The sequence below is a fragment of the Tetrao urogallus genome (genome assembly GCF_951394365.1).
Source record: "Tetrao urogallus genome assembly, chromosome: 2".
In the NCBI taxonomy this organism is placed as follows: Eukaryota; Metazoa; Chordata; class Aves; order Galliformes; family Phasianidae; genus Tetrao; species Tetrao urogallus.
In genome coordinates, this window is record NC_136814.1 from 47,581,844 (window position 1) to 47,602,481 (window position 20,638).

The following is a 20,638-nucleotide window of genomic DNA, read 5'->3' on the forward strand; positions in this document are numbered from 1 at the left end:
TACATGCAGGGCCACCAACCTCCCCATTTAATGTTAGACCAGGCTGCCCAGGGCCCCATCCAATCTGGCCTTGAACACCTCTAGGAATGGGGCATCCACCACCTCTCTGGGCAGCCTGTTCCAGCACCTCACCACTCTCATAGTAAAAGAACTTCCCCCTGGCATCCAACCTAAATCTCCCTCCTTTAACTTCAACCATTTCTCCTTGTCCTGCTGTTATCTACCCTTTCAAAAAGTTGACTCCTCTCCTGTCTGTGGGCTCCCTTTAGGTATTAAAAGGCTGCAATGAGGTCACCCCGCAGCCTTCTTTTCTTCAGGCTGAACAAGCCCAGCTCCCTCAGCCTGTCTTCGCAGGGAGGTGCTCCAGTCCCCTGATCATCTCTGTGGCTCTCCTCTGGACCCTCTCCAACAGCTCCCTGTTTTTCTTGTACTGGGGGCTCCAGACCTGGACACAGTACTCCAGATGGGGCCTCACAAGAGCAAAGAGGGACAATCACCTCCCTGTCCCTGCTGGCCACCCCTCTTCTGATGGAGCCCAGGACACCATTTGCTTTCCAAGATGCAAGAGCACACTGCCGGCTCATGTTAAGCTTTTCATCCATCAAGACCCCCAGGTCATTCTCTGCAGGGCTGCTCTCAAGGACCGCTCCTTCCAGTCTGTATGGATGCCTGGGATTCCTCCGGCCCAAGTGCAAAACTCTGCACTTTGCTGTGTTGAACCTCATCAGGTTCACCCAGGCTCACCTTTCCAGCCTGTCGAGGTCCCTCTGAATGGCATTCCTTCCTTCCACCGTGTCAACTGCACCACTCCGCTTGGTGTCATCACCAAACTTGCTGAGGGTGCACTCGATTCTGTCACCGATGAAGATGTTAAAGAGCACCGGTCCCAAGACAGACCCCTGGGGGATGCCACTTGTTACCATTATCTCTATTGGCTTTTCCTTGTAGACTAGGCAAAGAATTCCCAGCCAGCAGAGGAAAGCACAATTCTGCCTATTCAAGAAAAGTTGCTGTGTTTCTGTTGTACTGGGCAGCTGTTCCACAGACACAGTTAAAATATCTGATTTTAAAGGGCTGTTATGTTTTTTTTCAGAATTTATGATGAAATAAGATTAAATAACTGTCTGTATCTGAGTCTCAGCTTCCATTTCCAGGATGAGCCAAGCAAGGTCTGCCAAACTTTGGCCAGCTTCAGATTCCTATAAGCTGTTCTGTTCCAAATCAGAACCTATTTTGGTTTCTCTCTGTTGGATGTTTGTGGCAGGAGATCTGAGCAAGTGCTTCCTAAACAGCTGCTCATACAAGAACTGCTGTGTATGGGCAGACCAGAGTCAACACTGCAAGTGTGTGACCCCTGACTAGTGTTTCAGTCACCCGTTCAAGGAACAGATAAATGCCAAACTAAAAATAGCCAGTCTACGGCCCAGAGTAAGTGTTTTCAGTCACCTACATAATAGACTCTTTTGAGAGCTTGTTCTTAAAACATGGGATACCAAGAAATTCATTTGTTGAAAAAAGCTATGTAGTCTGTATGTATTTTTTTCCTTTTACAAAAGCCCCTTTTGCAGCTCATTAGAGGAAAAGTTACTTCTGTTGATTCTCTGCAGATTGCTTCCTTAGCTCTCATATAGTTTAAAAAGAAGGAGAGAGAGAAAAAAAAAAAAAAAAAAAGGAAAAAAAGGACTGAGAGGAGGGGATATCTTTTGAACAAATGGGAAGGAGGAGAAATGGAAAAATGCTGTTATTTATCTGCATTGGCTGAGGTGCCTGCACAAGCTTCCAGTGCTGTTTATGGAGCTGCAGGCTGCATCTGCACACATAGGGCTACCACCCTGCTGCAAATGGGAGAATGCAGCAGTGAAATGTGGCTGCCGGCTGGCTGTGAGGGCATGTGGGTAAAAAGGCACGGCCTTCTGAAGGAGAACAGTGAGTCTTCTTTCCAGCCAAAGAAACTCAACAGGTGTGCTGGTGACGAACAGCAGGCAATGTGTCTGCTGGACAAGACCAGCCTCAACTGAAGTAAAACAGAGGTTTACCTCTCTTAATATGTTATTCCTTTAAAAAGCAGATCTGTGGCCCTGCTAGCAATCAGAATAGAGATCTGTGAAAAGAGTGGACCAAGATTCCTTCTTCAGACAAGGTTTAAGAGTGTTGGAGTGAGATCTTCACAATATTCTCTCATGTGAGAAAGTGTGAGTTGAACTAGATGATCTTTAAGGGCCCCTTCTAAATCAAATGATTCTATGATGTCAACACTGTATCTGACAGTAGCTGTCCCACTGATGCAAAAGCACACAGTGGATTTTAATGGCTGGTTAGCCTTTTATGATTAAAAAGAGTCCCTACCTCACACACCCTGACCTCCATTTGAAAATCCCATTGCTGTCACTCTTGGGTATAGGTAAACCTACTTTAAGATGACTTGAAGAACATTGTTGTTTTATCTTATTATCTACCACTACTATTAAATTGCTGCCTTCAAATAAATATGTCAACAGTTTTTCAACTACTTTCTGTTATATGCTGTAAGAGGTACCATGGTGGTATAACTGTGCAGCACTGGAGGCATTCGATGTGACACACAGCATCTGCTGGTGGTGTACTGGAGTGCAGTCACACAGAAAGCAGTGCATACATTGCATCGCTCCGCTTCTGAAAACCTTTAGTTGCACAGCTTCTGTATTTTTAACTCTCCTTTGAAATTGGCCCTGCTTCCTTCTCCCTGAGTAACTTCAGTGAATGGTTTGGCAGTACTAGCACTTATCTGACCTGCTTCAACTTAACCTTCCCTTTCCCTCTGCCAGCTGACTTTTGACACAGGCTGGGGGACTGGCAGCAATCTTACCTCTTCCCCACCTACTATATAGGGTAAAATATTATGTGTGCTGTGTTTTGTTGTAGCTAACTTAAATGTAGCTTTGAGGCAGCTTGTAGCCTAGATAAGGACTTTCTCCAGGGGAAACTGTGATGCATTCCCATCGTCTTTCTGCTCTGTAACCTTTTAATTAGGAGAGGGGAGGAGGAGAAGAAGAAGAAAAAAAAAAAACAGGGAAAAGCTGGGAAGGCATCTATGAAGGCAGCGGCTGCTTCTGAGAGTGGTGTCAGTGCAAGCTGGCTTGTTTTCTGGGGGAGGGTGAAGATATTCAGGTAAGATGTATGGGGGTGAGAGGCCTTGCTCTGGATGTGGATTGCTCCACATCCTCTTTCACAAAGGCTTGTCCATAAAGGGAGCTTTTATCATCATTGCACTGACTGTTGCTACTATTATCACTGCCTGTAACCCTGATCCCTTCATGCTGATGGGGGCATGGCAACTGAAATAAGAGGACAACTGAGTTGCTTCTTTTTGTGTCATTGAAACACCAGAATTGTGGGGTTGCTATTTTGGTCTACGTGTGCACTGTTTTATAATAAAAATGCAGGCTGTGGGTACTGCTTTTGAGGGGCTGGCTCTTTGACTAGAACTGTCAATTGGAATAGCATCTGTCTAGTTTGTCAGCTCTGCAGTCACTTGAGACCTGGGTGGAGAGGACAATCTGTGGCAGTAGTAGCTCAAAACGAACAATTGTGATTGACAGTGGCTGAGGGAAGAGATAGAGCCAGTTTGGATAATGAGACAGAAGAACTTAGCTTGAGTGGCTGTTCCTCCCCTGCTTAATGAAAATATCAGCTGCTGTTAATTGCTTTAATGAGGTTCACAACTAAAATTTTAAATGTTTTCTAAATTCTGTATAGCCATTGCCTTGTTAGTGTAACTTTCATTTATATTTAAATTCTGAAGCTACAGCTGTACCTAATTCTTAGCATATATGTGGGCATTAAGATCTCCCTACTGCTTAAGTAAATGTGATTTGCACCTTGTTTTTTTTCTTTATAACTATTTATAAGTAAAGAAGTTCGAGCTATTCTTGGCTATTAATAAGTAACACTAATATATAGGATGTATCCCCCAGGATTATATCTTTATTTACCTCCCAGCTCTGAAAACCGACCCCTAAAACCAATGTCCTTCATGGTTTATCCTTTCCAAACAGCTTGCAGAAGAATACTTGATGATACATTCTGCTGTCAGATAATGTAACTCAGTCTGTTGCATGACTGCATCCTTTTACATCCAGAAATTCTAGATGCAGAAAGACTGTTTTTTCCCCCCAGTGGTAAGCATAATGTCCCCAAGGCTGGCAGTCTTGACCATCATCTAGTTGTGATAGCCTGAAAACACTTTCCAAAGTCAGCAATTTTTCTTCTCAAGTACATCTCTAAATTTGTCATTGACAAGGCTGGTTAAATCCCGTCTTGAGGTTTTTCTTGCCTTTGAGGGACATATTGCTCAAACCAGTATACTTGTTTATGTATACCTGCATAACAGTAATTAGTGGTGGGTATGGAGGAGTCCAAGCTACTTAGTCTTCAATGTATTTCTTCAGCTCCATGTCTGTACCCCTCTTCAGCTCTCAGCTAACTTTAAACCATTTCATATTCTTTGGAAAAGAATCAGTAATCCTGAATATAATATTCAAAACCAGTAAGAGTCTTGGCCATTAAGAAGTAATTCTTACAGGATCCTTCACCTCTGTCAGGTTTTTGTGTTTTTGTTAAGTGAGACCAGGCATATAAGAGAGAACTGTATATATCACCAGAACACTTTCAAATTGCTGACATGAAATGTGAATAAAAGCCTCTTCTCATCCCTGTTCTTATCTTCATTCTAGTTCCATTAACATTTGTCCTCTAGTTTGTTCATGTAGAGGAGTGCACTAGTCCAACAGGTTACTGTGACTGTCAATATTTTTGCAACCCTATGCATCTCCTCGATTAATTTGCAGATGACAGTGCCGTGAAAGCTTTGTAATTGGGAGTAATGAATGAATTGTTGCTCTAAAGCTACAGAAGGAGCTTCATTCTTAATTGTTTTCTTTCTTGCTGAGTGGTCAAGAGTGAGTTCTGTTCTTTGAAACTTCAACTCACAGGACTCACATTTTCATGAATCACTTATTGGTCAGTTGCTTAAAACAATGTGTATGGACATGTTGGTATATTGAAGGTATGCCTTATATAAAAAAAAAAAAAAGTATCAGCCTAGCATGTTGGAAAATGCAAAGGGATCTTGTGACTCTTATATCAAATACCCACTAAGTATTGTCCTTCCAGACTTTACTGACCTAATTTAGATGAGGTTATTTCTGAAAATCTGTCTCTGTATTTTGACAGGGATGTACTATGTGGGTACATTTGCTCATGTGGGAGAAGAGGAAGGAGAAGGGAGAATTACTAACCACTCTTTATCAGTGAAGGCTGGCTAAGAGTTAGGACAGGCACACTCATCCAATCAAGGAGCATTGTGGTATCCTTTTTAATATGTAATCCCATGCTTTTCCTCATGTGTCTCTGACTGGGAGCAATGTGCATCTAAGTTGCATACTGACAAGGAACTGTGATGCTGTTATGGTGTACTTTAGATGTGAGAGTCTGAGAGTGCTTATTGTTCCTTGATTTTGGATGTGAATCTCCCAGTGACCTGGGAGTTCCTTGGGTTAAGGTGTGCTCTTCCTAAAATAAGCTTCAGGCTATTTACCGGCTTATCTACTAAACAACGTAGCATTAGTTGGCAGATGCAGACAGGCTTCAGCTAGGACTTTTTTCTCTGAGCCAGCTGGATGTGAGTGAACTTTGATCTAGAAGTCTGATTTCCATATTAATATACTATGATACCTGAAAGTAAACACTCTGCCAACACAATTTATTCTCATGGTCCTAAAGCTCTTCTTATGCAGCTGTAGTTTGCAGACCATGCAGTTTGTGCACATAAGGCAGAGTATGCTTAGGTCAAGCTCTGCCTACAATGCCATTGTGCCTGTCTGTCCATCCTTCCCATCTAGCACCCTTCTCATATTCTTGCCCTGCAGCTTTCTGTTACATCCTCTTTATTGCCAGGCACTAATGGTTTCTAGGTAAGCTCCCTCTCTCCTTCACAGCAGTGTGTGTATTCCACTTCCTCGCAGAATCTTATGAATGTTGTTTTTGGCATTACCTTGATGTAACAACTGGAAAAACACACTTCTAAAATGTCAGACTTGTCCAAATTGAACTAATCTGAGCTAAAGAGGTTCATGGTATGTGCCTGCTTAAGCTGGAATATCTTGGAAAGATTTTTGGTAATAGTTGTTATTTAAGGTGTTAACAGAATCATAGAATATACTGAGTTTGAAGAGATCCACAAGGATCATTGAGTCCAACCACTGGCTCCCCACAGCAGCACTCAAAATCAAAACCCTATGTCTGACAGCAGTGTCCAAAAGTTCCTTGAACTCGTGCAGTTTGGGGCTGTGCCCACCGCCCTCTGGTTCAGAACCTTTCCCTAACCCCCAGCTGCCCATCCCTTGACACAGCTCCATGCTGTTCCCTCAGGCCCTGTCGTGGTCACAGAGAGCAGAGCTCAGTGCTGCCCCTCCGCTTCCCATGAGGAGCTGCAGCTGCTATCAGGGCTCCCCTCAGCTCCTCTGCTTTGGGCTGAACAAACCCAGGGACCTCTAAACCCTTCTCCATCTTTGTAGCCCTCTTTTGGGCGCTCCCTAATGGTTTTATGTCTTTACATGATGGCACCCAAACACGCACCCGGTGCTGGAGGTGAGGCTGCACAGCAAGGAGCAAGAGTGGGACAGCCTTTCCCCTCGCTTGATGGTAGTGCTGGGCCTGCTGCACCCCAGGATATGGCTGGCCCTTGCTGGCTCATGTTAAGACTGAAATAAGGAGGAGAAAAAAAAAGTGTTTTTCCACAGTGTGGGAGGACTTTCAACAGCTCAGTTGAAGCTCTACTATGTCTTGGAAATTTGCAAAAGATTAGACCTGCTTTGTGTCAGAGATGCCTGCAACCGATTTCTAAAAGTGTTCTCAGTTTAATCAAGTATCTCCCCTTCTTTTTCACAGATGTTTATCCTGTGCCTTAACTTGTTGAATTTTGGCAGTAAGCCGCAAAGATTGTCTTATGTGACAAGCTTTCCATGTAGGGAGCTGGGCTGGGCTCCTGGCAGTTTTTGTTGGCAGAAAGCCCTGGTCTCAGTGCCTGCGAGCAGGGAGTTGCTCTTTTCTCTGAATCCAGTGGTCCTTTCTCCGACCCTCAGCTGGAGTAAGAAGGTGCACAGGAAGTACCCCAAGACAAAAAAGGAGAGGAGGAACCTAACTGGGAATAAAAAATGAGATCTAAATATTTAAGAACAGAAGCAGAGGAAAATAGGTAATGAGGGCAAAAGCAGACTGCTGTTCTCCAACCTGAGAACTGACTGTAGGTCTCAGAAGACTTTTCCATGCTCTACCAGCAACTTCCTGGGCCCTTCTGTGTTTGTGTTACTTCCCTCTAGTGGTGGGTCTGCAAGGCTGTGGGCATAGCCCCTTCCCGCTTGCTTTAGCGGCAAGGGTAGGTCAGATCCAGGCCACACAGATAAACTATTGTGTCCCTAGCTTGCATCCAGCCATTGATATCATATTATGGAGATAAAGATACGTTTGAATTTCCTGTGAGATACTGCCCAACCTGCTTAAGATGTATTATTGTGAAGTGGGCACTCAGTGTTCTTCTTCTAGGTCATTCACTTGATCCACAAGGTCATGCTTGAAGACAGGCTCATCACAAGATATTGGATAAAAGATAGGAACAGTGCCATAGATAAATTATGATTATTCAGAAACTGTAGGATCCTTACCTGTAAATGAGCAGGCAAGTCTGGTAACTTTGCCTTTAATCATAGAATCATAGAATCACTCAGGTTGGAAAAGACCTTAAAGATCATCGAGTCCAACCTAATCATACTACCCTAACAACGCTCTGCTAAATTGTGTCCCTGAGCACCACATCCAAACAGTTTTTAAACATATCCAAGGATGGTGACTCAACCACCTCCCTGGGGACCCTATTCCTGTGCTTAACAACCCTCTCTGTTAAGAAGTTTTTCCTGATATCCAACCTAAACTTGCCCTGGTGCAACTTGAGGCTATTTCCCTTCATCCTGTCAGCAGTGAGAAGAGACCAACTCCTCTCTCGCTGTAAGCACCTTTCAGATACTGGAAGAGAGGAATAAGGTGTCCCCTCAGCCTCCTTTCCCCCAGACTAAACAGTTCTTGCGGTCTCTCCTTGTAGGGCATATTCTCCAAGCCCTTCACAAGCCTTGTTGCACTGCTTTGGACCTGCTCCAGCACTTCAATGTCCTTTCTGTACTGAGGTGCCCAAAACCGAACACAGTATTTGAGGTGAGGCCTCACCAATGCCTACTACAGGGGCAGGATTACTTCCCTAGTCCTGCTCACCGCACCATTTCTGATACAAGCCAGGATTCCAATGGCCTTCTTGGCCATCTGGGCACACTTCTGGCATTACTCTTCTCAGTATATTTAATTAGTGATCAGGGGTGATGAATAAAGGTAGACCTTGTGTTTGTGGAAGAGGCAGCTGTTCTGATTAGAGCAGCTTGGTGAAAATCAAGCATTTCTAACTCTTATTTGGAGCCAAGACTGGATGATATATGCTCAGGGATATGGGGCTTTGAATTCTGTGTTGCTGTTGGGGAGTTCACATTCAACTGACCGGTTGCTAACAGGATAAGTGCCTGAGGATGGAGGAAATAGCATGTAACTGCATGATCAGGATTGTGTCATGTTGGGAGCAATGAGTTCAGTGGTGATCAGATATGCAGCTGTTGCATTCACCTTTTCATCTGGACCAATAGGAATAAGAGAGACTTTTTTCCCTGATGCTAGAACATCATAGTCAATATTTTAGGTATTTGAAAAAAACATGTGATCCCTTAGTAATTTGACTGCGTGACTGTTATGGTTCTTTCTATTTTGTGTCCTGATATTTCTAACCCTCCTCTTGTGGTCGTTAACATCTTCCTAATCTTCTGTTCTTGACACGAGTCAGTGAACATTAGCAGCCTTTTTGTGTTGCAAACCATTTCATTTATGTTGTTGGGTTGTTTTTTATTGTTTTTTATTGTTGGTTTTTTTTTTTTTTTTTAATTATCATTCTTCATTTAACTAGGATTAGCTCTAAGTCCAAAATAGCTTTCTTTGACTATAGATTTGCATTTTTTTGATGACTTAGGCTATTTTTTTCTTCATGATTTTATCTATTTTTGTCCAATTCACAAGTCCCTGAGGACAACTGAATACTTTGAAACAGTTGGGGTTTTCCTTTGCATTCCATGCACACGACTATGGGATAGCATTGTTTCACCTGCAACCAATAACTGCTAGTCCTGGTAATTTATAGCATTTTTATTTATTATCCTATTGTGTGAACTCTCACCTTGCTCTGGTGCAATGCCATCCATATCTGCAGATGAACTAGCTTAGGGCTAACTGTATTAGATGTCCTAAAAAAACATAGTAATAGAAATCACTTTCCACGTAATAAATGGATACCTGAAAAATAATTCACCATGTTTTTATCTTTGGTTTTGACTATTTAAAACACTCTATCTTCCAGGTCTCTGAAAAAAATCCCTGCTATATATGCTCTGAAACTTTCAAACATGTGGTCTCTGCCTGCATTTCCCTCATCTTCCTCCTACCATCTTTTCTAGAGAGCTTATTCCAAATTCACTGTACAATTGATGGCTCCGGCTCTCTGGATGAACTTTTCTTGCTGTACTGACTTTCTCCTTTCTCTCCCAAGTTTAAACACCAAAGTAAAAAAGCAAACAAATCTGTTCCATTATTTTCTAACAGTGCAAATGATAGGATAACATGGAGTGAATGGACCATGAGGATGTGGAATAGTGGCCTAATTTTAGAGTTGAGTTTACAGTAAAAAGTTTAACTATATAGCTACTATTGCCCCTTACATTTGAAAGACTTAGCTAAATGTTTGGTGCTGGTAATGCTTTTAGACCTGCTCTTGCTGTGACAAATGTGCTGCTCTTAGGGTGGGTAGGCTGGAGTGCAATTGTTCAGCTGTGTCTGCAAAATACAGCTTTACAGTTTAAACTGCTGCAGAAGGTGATTTGGATTTGGTAAGCTGTGAGACATTTTTGCTGGCCTCACTTTAGAGTGTTCACCTGTTCTTGTTCCATCCTCTGTTTGGAGCAGTAAGAAACCCTGCCAGAGGCTGAATGGCAAACAGTTGGAGAGGTTATATGTCTTAAACTGCCACAGCTATTTACTAATTAATGCATGTCTGTGCCCCAAGGTCTTTTGCCCAGTAGCCTGCAAAGAATTCACGCAATTTAAGTGACCACGAGCCTCTCTTTCAGTACAAGGTTGAAATTAAGTTGCATTAAATAGCGCAGAATTTAACTTTGGTTATATTTTTGGACTTCTGAATATTCAAATGGAGTCGGTTTGTGTCCTGCCAACATTGTTAATGGTCTGGAGAAGGTGCTTAAAAAGAGCACCTGTCCATCCTGTCTCTACCCCAGCTGTTTCAAATGGTGAATGTTTGCACTCCCTGTCCCCACACCTCTTTTCTTTTAGCTTTTTTGGGGGCTGCCCCCTACCAGCATTATTGTTCTGGTTTCATTTTTCCATCATTTGCTGTTTACAATACTTTGTTTCTCTCTCACTGGAGCAGATGATGGGAGTGCATGAGTTTCCTTACACAGTCTCATGGTGCTAACAAGAACCTTAATATCTAACCCTTTAGGTGTGCAGACCCTTTTTAGGCTGGCCCAACCTATCTAGATTTAACTGCTTAAATGTAGTAGGATCAGTCACGCTTATCTCACCAGTGAAATCAAGCAAACGGAAAGCACAACTGTTTCTTACTTTCCTCTGTCATTACAGCTGTTGTGGAATACTCGGCTTGTGAGCTATGTATGTTTTTTTCGTGCTTGACATAAAGCTGAGATCATGCACACACAGTGTTTCAGGAGACAAAAAATGCTTCCGTGGTGCCCGTTTGTTAATTCTGCCAAAAATAGGAGCAAGAGTTCTCTCCTGCATTTGTACTTGGTATCAAAGTTCAAATCTGCTGTAAAGTGGTGAAGGTGTGTGTAATCTAAAACAGTGTCATTTAATTCAATTCCAGTATGTCACGCATAGTTATATCTTCACATTTCTGAAGTATGCCTAAAGCATTTTTCCTCTATGTAGAAGAGCTGTGTTAGCTCTTACACACAAGTTTTTGTGAATTACTGATACCCAACTGACATAGCAACAAAAGCTGAGGGTGAGGGCTAACTCAGCAGTGGATGGCTGTCATTTCCATGGGGAGATAATGTCTGGTGACATCACTAAAGATGGTGCTGTAAAATACTCCTAGAGAGAAGAGGCTCAGACTGAATTCAATCTTTTCTGCTACAAGTATTCCAAAGGTGAGATCAATGAGGCTCCTTGGCATTATCTATAGGACATCTATAGGAAGGTGTGAACTATTCCTGCACTTTGCCTCCTGCAGAGCAGTTCGAACCTTGAAGATGTAGAAGGCTGATTTGAAAGAGGTATGAGTGAAGAGAGATAGAAACAAGGATTTCTCCCATGTGATTTATACCAATCAAAATAAAACTGGTCTTTGAGGAGCTCTCATCTTCAGTGGAGTGTGATCACAGTTGAGCTTTATACACTTTTTAGGGACTTCCTCTCATTGTTGTCTTTCTACATCATTTCATTTGGAAGAATGCAACAGGCAAGAGTACAAAATGCATTATCTGATAAAATATTCAATGTGTCAAACAGCACATCTGAGTGGTGACAGATGCACAATTGGCATTTATGCAGCTCCATGGGTGTATATTTTGATTGGTGTTTAGAGTATTAATGGTAACTCCAGATACCCTATCTTAACAGTATTTATAATAAGCTGCTTAGATAAAATGTTCAGAAGGCTTACTTTCTATTTGTTGAATTTCTGGTTCTTAGTGTGATATGTGAATTGGTGTAGAGCTGGTAGTAAGCTGCTGAAGTGGAGCATTGTTGTGGATTAGTCTTTACACCTTCTACTTCTGAATACTTTTATTGAATATCTTTGAAGTCCATGGAAGATTCAGGTTGTTTCTTTCTTTCTTTCTTCTTCTCTCCCCCCACATCCCCCATCATTTAAATCACTAACAAGTTTATAGCATTAGGTTAGAAACTCCCTCACTGCTAGAGTTATTTTACAGTAACTAGTCATCTCCACAAATGCCTACGCTTCCTTTCTGACTAAAATGCATGCTGGAAAGGAGTGAACTTGATAATTGGACAAAGGACACACTTCATATGTTCTTATTCATCAGATCTAGCAGCCTGAATATCTACCCAGTCACGTTCCTGTATGCTTTCCTTCCAACTGGGGAATAGGGAACTTATATAATCCATTTCTATCCCTTCTCCTCCCACCCTAATGAACTTTGAGCAGCTGGCATTTTAGCCGAAAGTTCTGATATGGTTATTTGGCACTTTGGTGATGATATTTAACTTTAATTAGATTAGCTTGAGCTTATTTGGTGTCCTCCTTGATAATGTTTGGAATCATGTTCAGCAGAAGTGTAATTCTGGTGTTATCTGTGTTGATTGCTACTGGATCTGTTATTTCACAGCTAGTAAAATTATTTTGAAAATCAGTGGAACTACCACATCTTTGTGAAAGTGTTCCTTTAAAGAATTGTAAAGGTGTCTGTGGAGTTGAAGAAAATAGGTGCAGTCTTGTTGCTTCCTCATTACTCAAATCTACCCAACCGTTTGGATGCTCCCAGGTCCCTGTCTTCCTCCAGGAGATGCTGAGAAATGATGCAGTGCTGCTGAGCCAATATCTTGGAGGGGTGGGAGAGGACAGGCTGGCAGTGCTGGTGTGCTGGCTTGATCAAAGCTGTGTTTTTGCAGCACTGAGTTGTTGATGAGGTGGGACTTGGCATGAACGAGAGGTTGAGAGCGAAGTGTTTTGTATGTGCAGTAAGGTGCTGAAGCTATGTTACTTTGATCGTAACTTTACCAGCTTGAAGTGCCTCTTGTCATTGAAAAATGTAAAAAATGGCTAAGGGAATGTTTGCTTTTTGCATAACTGCAAAGATAATGAGCAGTGATATCTGTAGCCAGTGAATTCTCATTGGCTTTCCAGAGCTCAGAAGTCCTTCAAAAAGTGGAGATAGGAACTCAGACTTGAGGAGCATTTCTGATGTATTGGTGGTGCAAAAGGAGAAGTGTGTAGATAAAGGCTTAAAAGATCTGTAAGATACTCCATGCCTTAGACTTTTTGCTTCAGTGCAGACTCTAGAAATATGAGCTCTTCTGGTGGGGTGTGCACTTTATCCTTCTAGGCCAACTTTGAGCAGGAGGGATCTTCCACAGTGGGAAAAAATGAACAGTCCAGTCAAGGATGTTTTCAAAGCAGTTGGTAGCTTGCCACAACTTTTATCTGCTTTCCGTTCCCTGACCTCTTTTTCCCTTTTTATCCTCTTGGCCAGTATTGTGACAATAGCATGACTTGTGCTGCTGGGCACGGGTCAGTAACACAACTGCCAGATACGAGGGAAGGATTACTTTTACATGGCTAGGACTTGAGCCTACACTGGCTCATCAGTGAGGAATAAAACTACCATCCATTACTGATTTTATTCTTGTCTGTCTCTAGGCAGATTGGTTTCTGTGTGCTATCTTTGATCTGATTTTAGTTAGTTAAACTCTATGAACTAAGTGGGAATTTTGCCTTTTCAGGAAGAAGAGATGCCAGATGTAGAAATTGACATTGATGACCTTCTTGATGCAGCCAATGAAGAAGAGAGAGCTCTCAAATTACAGGTAATATTATTTTCTAATTTTAAATCCAAATGTGGTTAAATTAATGCATCTGGATTTGTATCTGATCAAATCTACTGTAAGCACAGAATTAGAACAAAGAGGTTCCTACTTCAGAGTTTAGCATAATCTGCTGGTCTGTATAAAGGTAATCAAAATCTCTTAGGATAAGAAATTTCTGGAAGGTAGGTGATAGCAGGAGAAAGCTGAAGTTCAAAGAATCCAGAAATAAAAGAAGATATTTTAAGACAGATTAGCAAGCCCTATTTTTTTCTTCCTTTTTTTTTTTTTTTTTTTTTTTTTAAATAAATATGTAAAGTATATATAAATAAATAAAGAATATAGAAACTGTGTGGCTATCTGGTTACTTTTGATGACCAGATAGTTCCTCTGATTCACTGCAGCAGCAGGAATGTGCATATAGAGACTAGAAATTCTCCCTTGTCCTTAGGATACTGGAAGATTTGCTTCCCTAATTATACCAGCTAGAAATTTGAACCCATCAAATTCTCATGGAGCAACCTTTCTAAAAGTGCAACAGAATGGCATAATGATCAGGAACAACAATTAAGATGTGAAAACTGTATAAGGTTTTCCATTTGTAAATTTTTCAGGCATGATAAAGAAAATAAACTTGTCCCTAAGCATTGTTTTGCACTTCAGCCCGTTTCTAGATCACTAACTTGTTGCTTAGGTGCACCTCTTTGGTAGCAGTGGCTGTCAGCATGCCTTTCTTAGTGCCCGCTGCCCAGCCACGGAAACACATCTCTCCAAGCTGTTTACTCAGCGTTCATAAATAGCTTTGCCGTTTCTGCTTAAACTAGCTGCTTGCAGCTGCCCTGCCCTGGAGTGCCTGATCTTGCTAATGTCTGTATTTTTGCTTTGCAAATAGTGTGGTGCTCTCACGTAAAGCTGCTTTCACGTGTGTGTCACTGGAAGAGTGAATTCTTAGATTCTCCTCTCTTTGCTCATCTTTGAGGGAGGGATTTTGTTATTTCCAGCTTGGAAAAAGCAGCCATCATTTTTCTCCAGCTCCAAAATATTTTGGCCCACCGAAGGAGTAAAGCTGACTTGTTGCAATGCTCAGTGTTTGGTAGCATCTTCATCGAGTGGGTCCTGGCTCTTGCTCCATTCATTTTTCCCCACTCCCATGTGAGATTTCCTACTGTATACTTATTTATGTTCATTGTTTCTCTTTATTGAAATTGGTGTTTTCATGTTTTGCTTCTAGGAAACTCTTGTAGATTGCTACAAACCAACAGAGGTAAAAAGACTTTTCTTAAATACTATTCATCTGTGACAATGTGGCTATGCTCAAGTTAAAGAAACTCTATTTATTTCACTTATTTTAAAGTTAACATAGGAATGTTAATGGCAAGTTGATGGGCTTGGGACTTTATTTGCTGAAAATGCTGAAGCCTGTCATTTGACTATAGTAGGAATGAACTGTGACTGAACTGTGATCATACCAGCAGAAGTGTACCGTTGTTGTCTTACATAATGTCATGGTTGAATTTACTGATGTTTATATACTGTCATGGTACAAGAGAACTAGACACAATTTTCAACACATGTTCAAAAAAACCTCAATCCTACTATATTTCCATGAATTTCAACTTGAGAGATGGACTGTGTGCTCTTCAAGGTGAAGTTATGTAATTTTAATGTTGGTAGTAAATCTGGCACTGTAATGCAGATATGCATCTTGGCTAGTTCCTTCTGTGAATAGACTTTGATGATGGTGGGACAAACTGAACTATTGAATAAAGTATTCAATTTTCAACTTGCTTTTGGTTTCAACTTGGAAACAAGGCTGTATATGGCTCCTTTTCACCATGATAAGCAGTCCTGTAATATCTGTAATTGTAGCCACTTAAACTACTGGGTCTTACAGACAGTCATACTGTCAGGAAGAACTACTGTTATAATTACAGATACATTTTCCAGTCCTCTGGATGCTTTCTTTGGAAACTTTTCAATTTTATTTATTCCTGTCGCACATTGGAAAAGTTGTCCAGAAGTTGCTGGTAATAAATAACTTTTTGACAGTAGAGGGAGCTGACCCAGAAAGACTCACCTGGTGAAATGTGTATGACTTGTTCTGTGCTGTTCCAGCTCTGAAGTTTGACACTTAGTGCAAGGACAAATTTTAGAGCTCTCATAAGGATACATGACAGGTGCCAGTGAGTTTTCCACTGGAAAGCTTGTTTATAAAACCACAGTAATTTGTGCAGAGCAGGTAAATTAAGATGAGGTGGCACTTCACATGAAAAAACATAATGAACATGTATACTACTGTTAAACTGCCCTCAGCTCTCTGGGATGAATGTGGAATATTAATACTGCAGTTTTTGACTTGGCTCTCTAGTCCTCCGTTGGTGGAATGGAGGCAGCTCCTTTACCTGGCAAAATACCCATCTTCCTTATCAGTCTCTTGAGATAATCCAATCTGCTGTGAAGATAGTTGCAAAAATGGGAGTTGTTTCTCAGGACTGTTTTCACAACAGCAGCTTTTCTTCTCTGTAGCATTATGAGCCCAGTAGCACCACATGACTGCTAACTTAGGCCATTTTAAATTTGTAATTTTTAACCTGTCACTGGTGAACGAAGAAAAGCCTGCAAGTAGGATTAAATTTGCTTTATGAGAATCCATGCATTTTCTAGAAAATCTGCAATCCTTTCGCATTTCCAGATACTGAGGTATTTCATTTTTGAAAGGATTTCTAGGAAGCTTGTGGAGAAAAAATATGAGCTGATAGAATTTCTCTTGACCACTCAAATACAGCCCATTGAGTGCACCAGACGCTTTTGCACCAATAGTTGTACAGTTTGAAAAAGGTGTAATCTCTTTCTGGGTAAAAAATTATGTAGTATGATGTCTTCACTATTCAGAACACAAGAAAAAATACAGCTCAATAACTTGAAGTTTTTATCCCACCTGTAATAAACAAAGTGAATCATACTTCACACCAATTTTGCTTAGTTTTATGAAACTAAAGGTTACAGGATGGCTGAGGAGTTTATGCATATATTCTGGATTGATTTTTCGTCAGAGGAAATGGAATTATCCAGGTCACTTGAAAAGGGGCAGGAATTTTGAACCTCCATTCTCAGCCTCTGTAATAGAATCATAAAATCCTTAGATTTGGAAGGCCATCTAGTCCAACTCCCCTGCAGTGAACAGGGACACCTACAGATTCATCATGTTACCCAGAGCCCCATCCAGACAGGCCTTGAATGTCTCCATGGATGGGTCATCCACAACCTCTCTGGGTAACCTGCTTCAATGCTTCAACACTCTCACTGTAAAAGCTTTTTTCCTTATATCTAATGTAAATCTACCCTCTAAATCTACCAATAAGTTGGCTAAAGGTAGTATCTGACACTAACTTAGGAGGAACTGCTCTGAAACCTTCTGAAGCAAGTATGTGTGGGAGACTTATCTGCACGCTGGAGTTAAACCATAGCAAAGAACTACAGCTAGACTATGAATGTAGACTAAAATTTTAAAATCTTTCTGGAGGTAGCAGTTATTGCTGTTGTGTTAATTTGTATGAGAATATGCTTGATGTGTGAGCTTTCTTGTAAGTAGTGGTTTAATTCACCCAAGCAAGGCAAACACATTAATTTGAAAAGCGCATGCAGTTATTATGATTTTTGGGGTACTGCTAATTTCATATTAGTGATCCTTAAATCAAAAATTTGATGTGCTCATCAAGATTGATATGCATTGTGACTGATGTGTCATTCACTATTAGAAATCAGCTATATAAAATGTGCCAAATGGTAAAAATAATATCTGGGCATAATTTTTCAGCTTGGCTGTTTCTTCAAATGTAATAATCATTAAAAAGCAAAACAAACCAATAAAAAGCAACAAAAACCACACAAAAAACAATCGCAGTGAAGAGACGCATTTAGTGACTATTGCATTCTGAGGTATACATTTTTATTTGCGTTCGTCACTGCAGCATGTGACTCATCTTTATACTCACATTTTTTATTTGTGCTGAAATCTCCTTGCTCCACGTAGCTAAGTTACACCTGTTGAAGAGAAGTGCTTGACTTTTCTTCTGAGAAGCCTGTCCTAAGGAATAGGTTTAAGGATCTCCAGAGGGACAGTGCTTTGACATATGACAATGGTCTTCCCATCATGCAAAACTAAACATTGCTTTCTCCATTTCTCTTTCTTACTTCTGGAACTATCATATCTAGTTCCAAGATGGTACAAATCATGTAGTTTAAGCTATGTAAGCCAAGGCTTGTTATGAGAGAACAGCATTTCTTTTTTCAGCACTGCTATAGGATATGCTTTGTGCAAAATCAATGTTGTAAAATGTTGTATGTGAATTGTGGCTGAAAAGGAGCTGCGAGCAGCAGCATCCACTGCCACTGTTCATGTGGCCAGGGCAGATAGCACTTCTCTGTACCATGCATCGCCTGGGAAGGATCCCACCCACATCTTTCTCAAGCAGCTATCTCAGTTCTGTGCAATAGAGGGTCTTAACATAGGTCACAGTGAACTTTCATGTTAGCAGTGAATAATGTAACAAAGAAATGTGACCTGTAGCTTTGACGATAAGGTTTTGATGTTTGACAGTAGGCTCGTTTAGAATAGGAAGAGTGTTGTGGACATGAAATAAATGAAGTATACTTTAAAGGAGGCTGGCTAAATTGCAAGATCACCTGTTTAGACTCTGCTCTGGAGATCGTCTGAAGTATTTGTCACAGATGTGAATTAAAGCTTCTGTAGGTGGAGCTGCCAAAGTGATGTAAGGCAAAATGAGGAGACTTGTGAACTTTTATGAAAGAGAAATTGAATGAGTGAGCAATCTGTGTGTATACTGACTCTGAAAGGTGTGGTTGAACTACATAATGTCTGCAAAAAAAGTAATCTTTGAAGAGAACCTAGTTAAGTAAGTTCTGTGTTGTTTTTTTCAAAGGAACATGTAAAACTTATGGCTAATGGTTTAAAGATCTCTTCTACTCAGGAAGGCAGATTTAAATCTACCGGCCATCTTCTTAGTATGAATCTTCACTCAGTGCAAAATGAGAGAAAAAGTAAATGAAATAGCATGATAAAGTTATTTTGTTGAGAACTTCGAATTAGTAACAATTTTCAACGTGATTTCCAAATTTACCGTGCATACTTTCTGGATAATATAGGCAGTGATTTAAGCCATTGACTATTTAGGGTTACTTAAATGTCTGGACTATTTCAGCAGCTTTTAACAAGTTTGAGAAGGTAGAGAAGGGCATTTGCTTAATTGTGCATTTCCTCAAGTTTAGTTGGAGCCAATGGCAGCTTCAAGAGTGGTCCAAGCAGTGTGTTTTCTAGAACTAATTCAGGTATGTCTTTAGATAATGTATGCATTTAGTATACAGACATGAACTGAAAGCTCAACTCTTTTGAAATGGTATTTGTCAACTTTTGAAAGATCGTTTGTTTTTTGGTCCTCCTGTGTTACGAACTACTTTGTGCTTGTGTTACTGGTTTCTGATTGTTTTTAATGTAATCACAAGGCAGCAATACAGAAGATACCCATTCTAAGCAATAGTAACTAAAGATGTGTCCTAAAGCCTCAGTGCTGTATACTGCCTTGTACCTCAGACAGCTTAGAAGCTCAGTCATGGTAGTTCAGGTGATGGGTGATAAATTAAGTCACTATAACTATATTACATGTCCATGTTACTTAATAGCAAATCATTTTGTAAAGGAAAAATGTTAAGAAACATGCATATTTAAAACCATGCAGACAGAGGTATTTCGAAAAAATATGATTTCTGGTTGATCCGTTTAGAATCATAGAATGGTTTGTGTTGAAAGGGGTCTTACAGGTCATCTAGTTTGACCACTTTGAATTCAGTGAGCTTAAATGGTTTATATGCCTGCTGAGGTCTGCCCTACATTGTACTACAGTGTTGGAGAGAATTAAACTTGCATGTTGTCATTTCTGCAAGTACTCATGAACACATCTTACAAATACTCATCACAGTATTGAAGGATGAAGGAGCAAATGACAAGAATAAATTGTGCTCATTTACATGCTGCTGAACTGGAGAATAACCAGAGTGTATATCTTAACCGCAGCTAAGTGTTGTGGTATTTAGTCAGTGCCTTCTACAGGGCTCACCAAGAAGCTGAACTGCTGTGTACTGTGCTTCTCTGGGCATTGATAGTGCTGTGGCCTCACTGGTCCCTTCAGATTGTGCAGAGAGGCTGCAGAGGTGCTGCACCAATTCTTGCTATCAGAAGACAGCTTCTGGCCCCATTTTCCTGAAACATCTGGGACTCCTCATTTCCCTTCTTCATGTGCAGTCACCTTAAGGTTTGAGCCTGTGCGGAAAAGAAGGGGTTTGGAAATAGGGTTCCCTCTTCCTCTTTTTTCTCCCCCATTCAGATGGCATATTTGAGTTTCTTCCTCACAGAGTTACATAGAGCACTCTCCAGGCTGGATTTACTTTTTGATTCAACTGATCAGGCTCTTTCTCTGGGAGATAGCCTCAGGCAAACAATTGAGGAAATCTTGACTTTTGACTTGGCTGCAGGGAAGTAAAGCTGTGGAGCAAAGCTGACTGAGGATTCATTTCATGCTCTGGTGAAGCAGAAGCATGAGACACCCTTCATTTTGGCTTAAGACCTAGTCCTATTACATGTGTTCTGTTTGTGAGAGAAATCTGGAGAGAAAAAGTCTAATTAGTGTCTAGAATTAATTGGATGACTTGAACAGGAAGCCCAGAATTCATTGCCTGTCAAATGACCTCATTAAAACAGTGATTCGCACCTCCAAAGCAGAGAGGTGATTTCCTCCCATTCGCTGAATTATCATTTCACCTTTGTTTGCCTTCTTTTTTTTTTTTTATTCTGCGTTAGATGAATGTTTTTGCTGAACTAAATGCCTTTGATTCTAGGGAAAGCATTAGAGAAAGGAGA

General features: G+C 40.9%; 1 protein-coding gene across 1 annotated transcript in view; it reads left to right on the forward strand.

Moving 5' to 3' along the window:
• The window catches only part of PPP1R14C (protein phosphatase 1 regulatory inhibitor subunit 14C), a gene marked incomplete at both ends in the record, with an annotated part of 51,196 nt that overhangs the window by 27,236 nt on the left and 3,322 nt on the right, over positions 1-20,638 (forward strand). The window contains 2 exons of the mRNA XM_079550621.1: positions 13,624-13,707; positions 14,936-14,968. Coding sequence (XP_079406747.1) covers positions 13,624-13,707; positions 14,936-14,968 — 117 coding nt within the window. The remainder of the gene's footprint in view (positions 1-13,623; positions 13,708-14,935; positions 14,969-20,638) is intronic.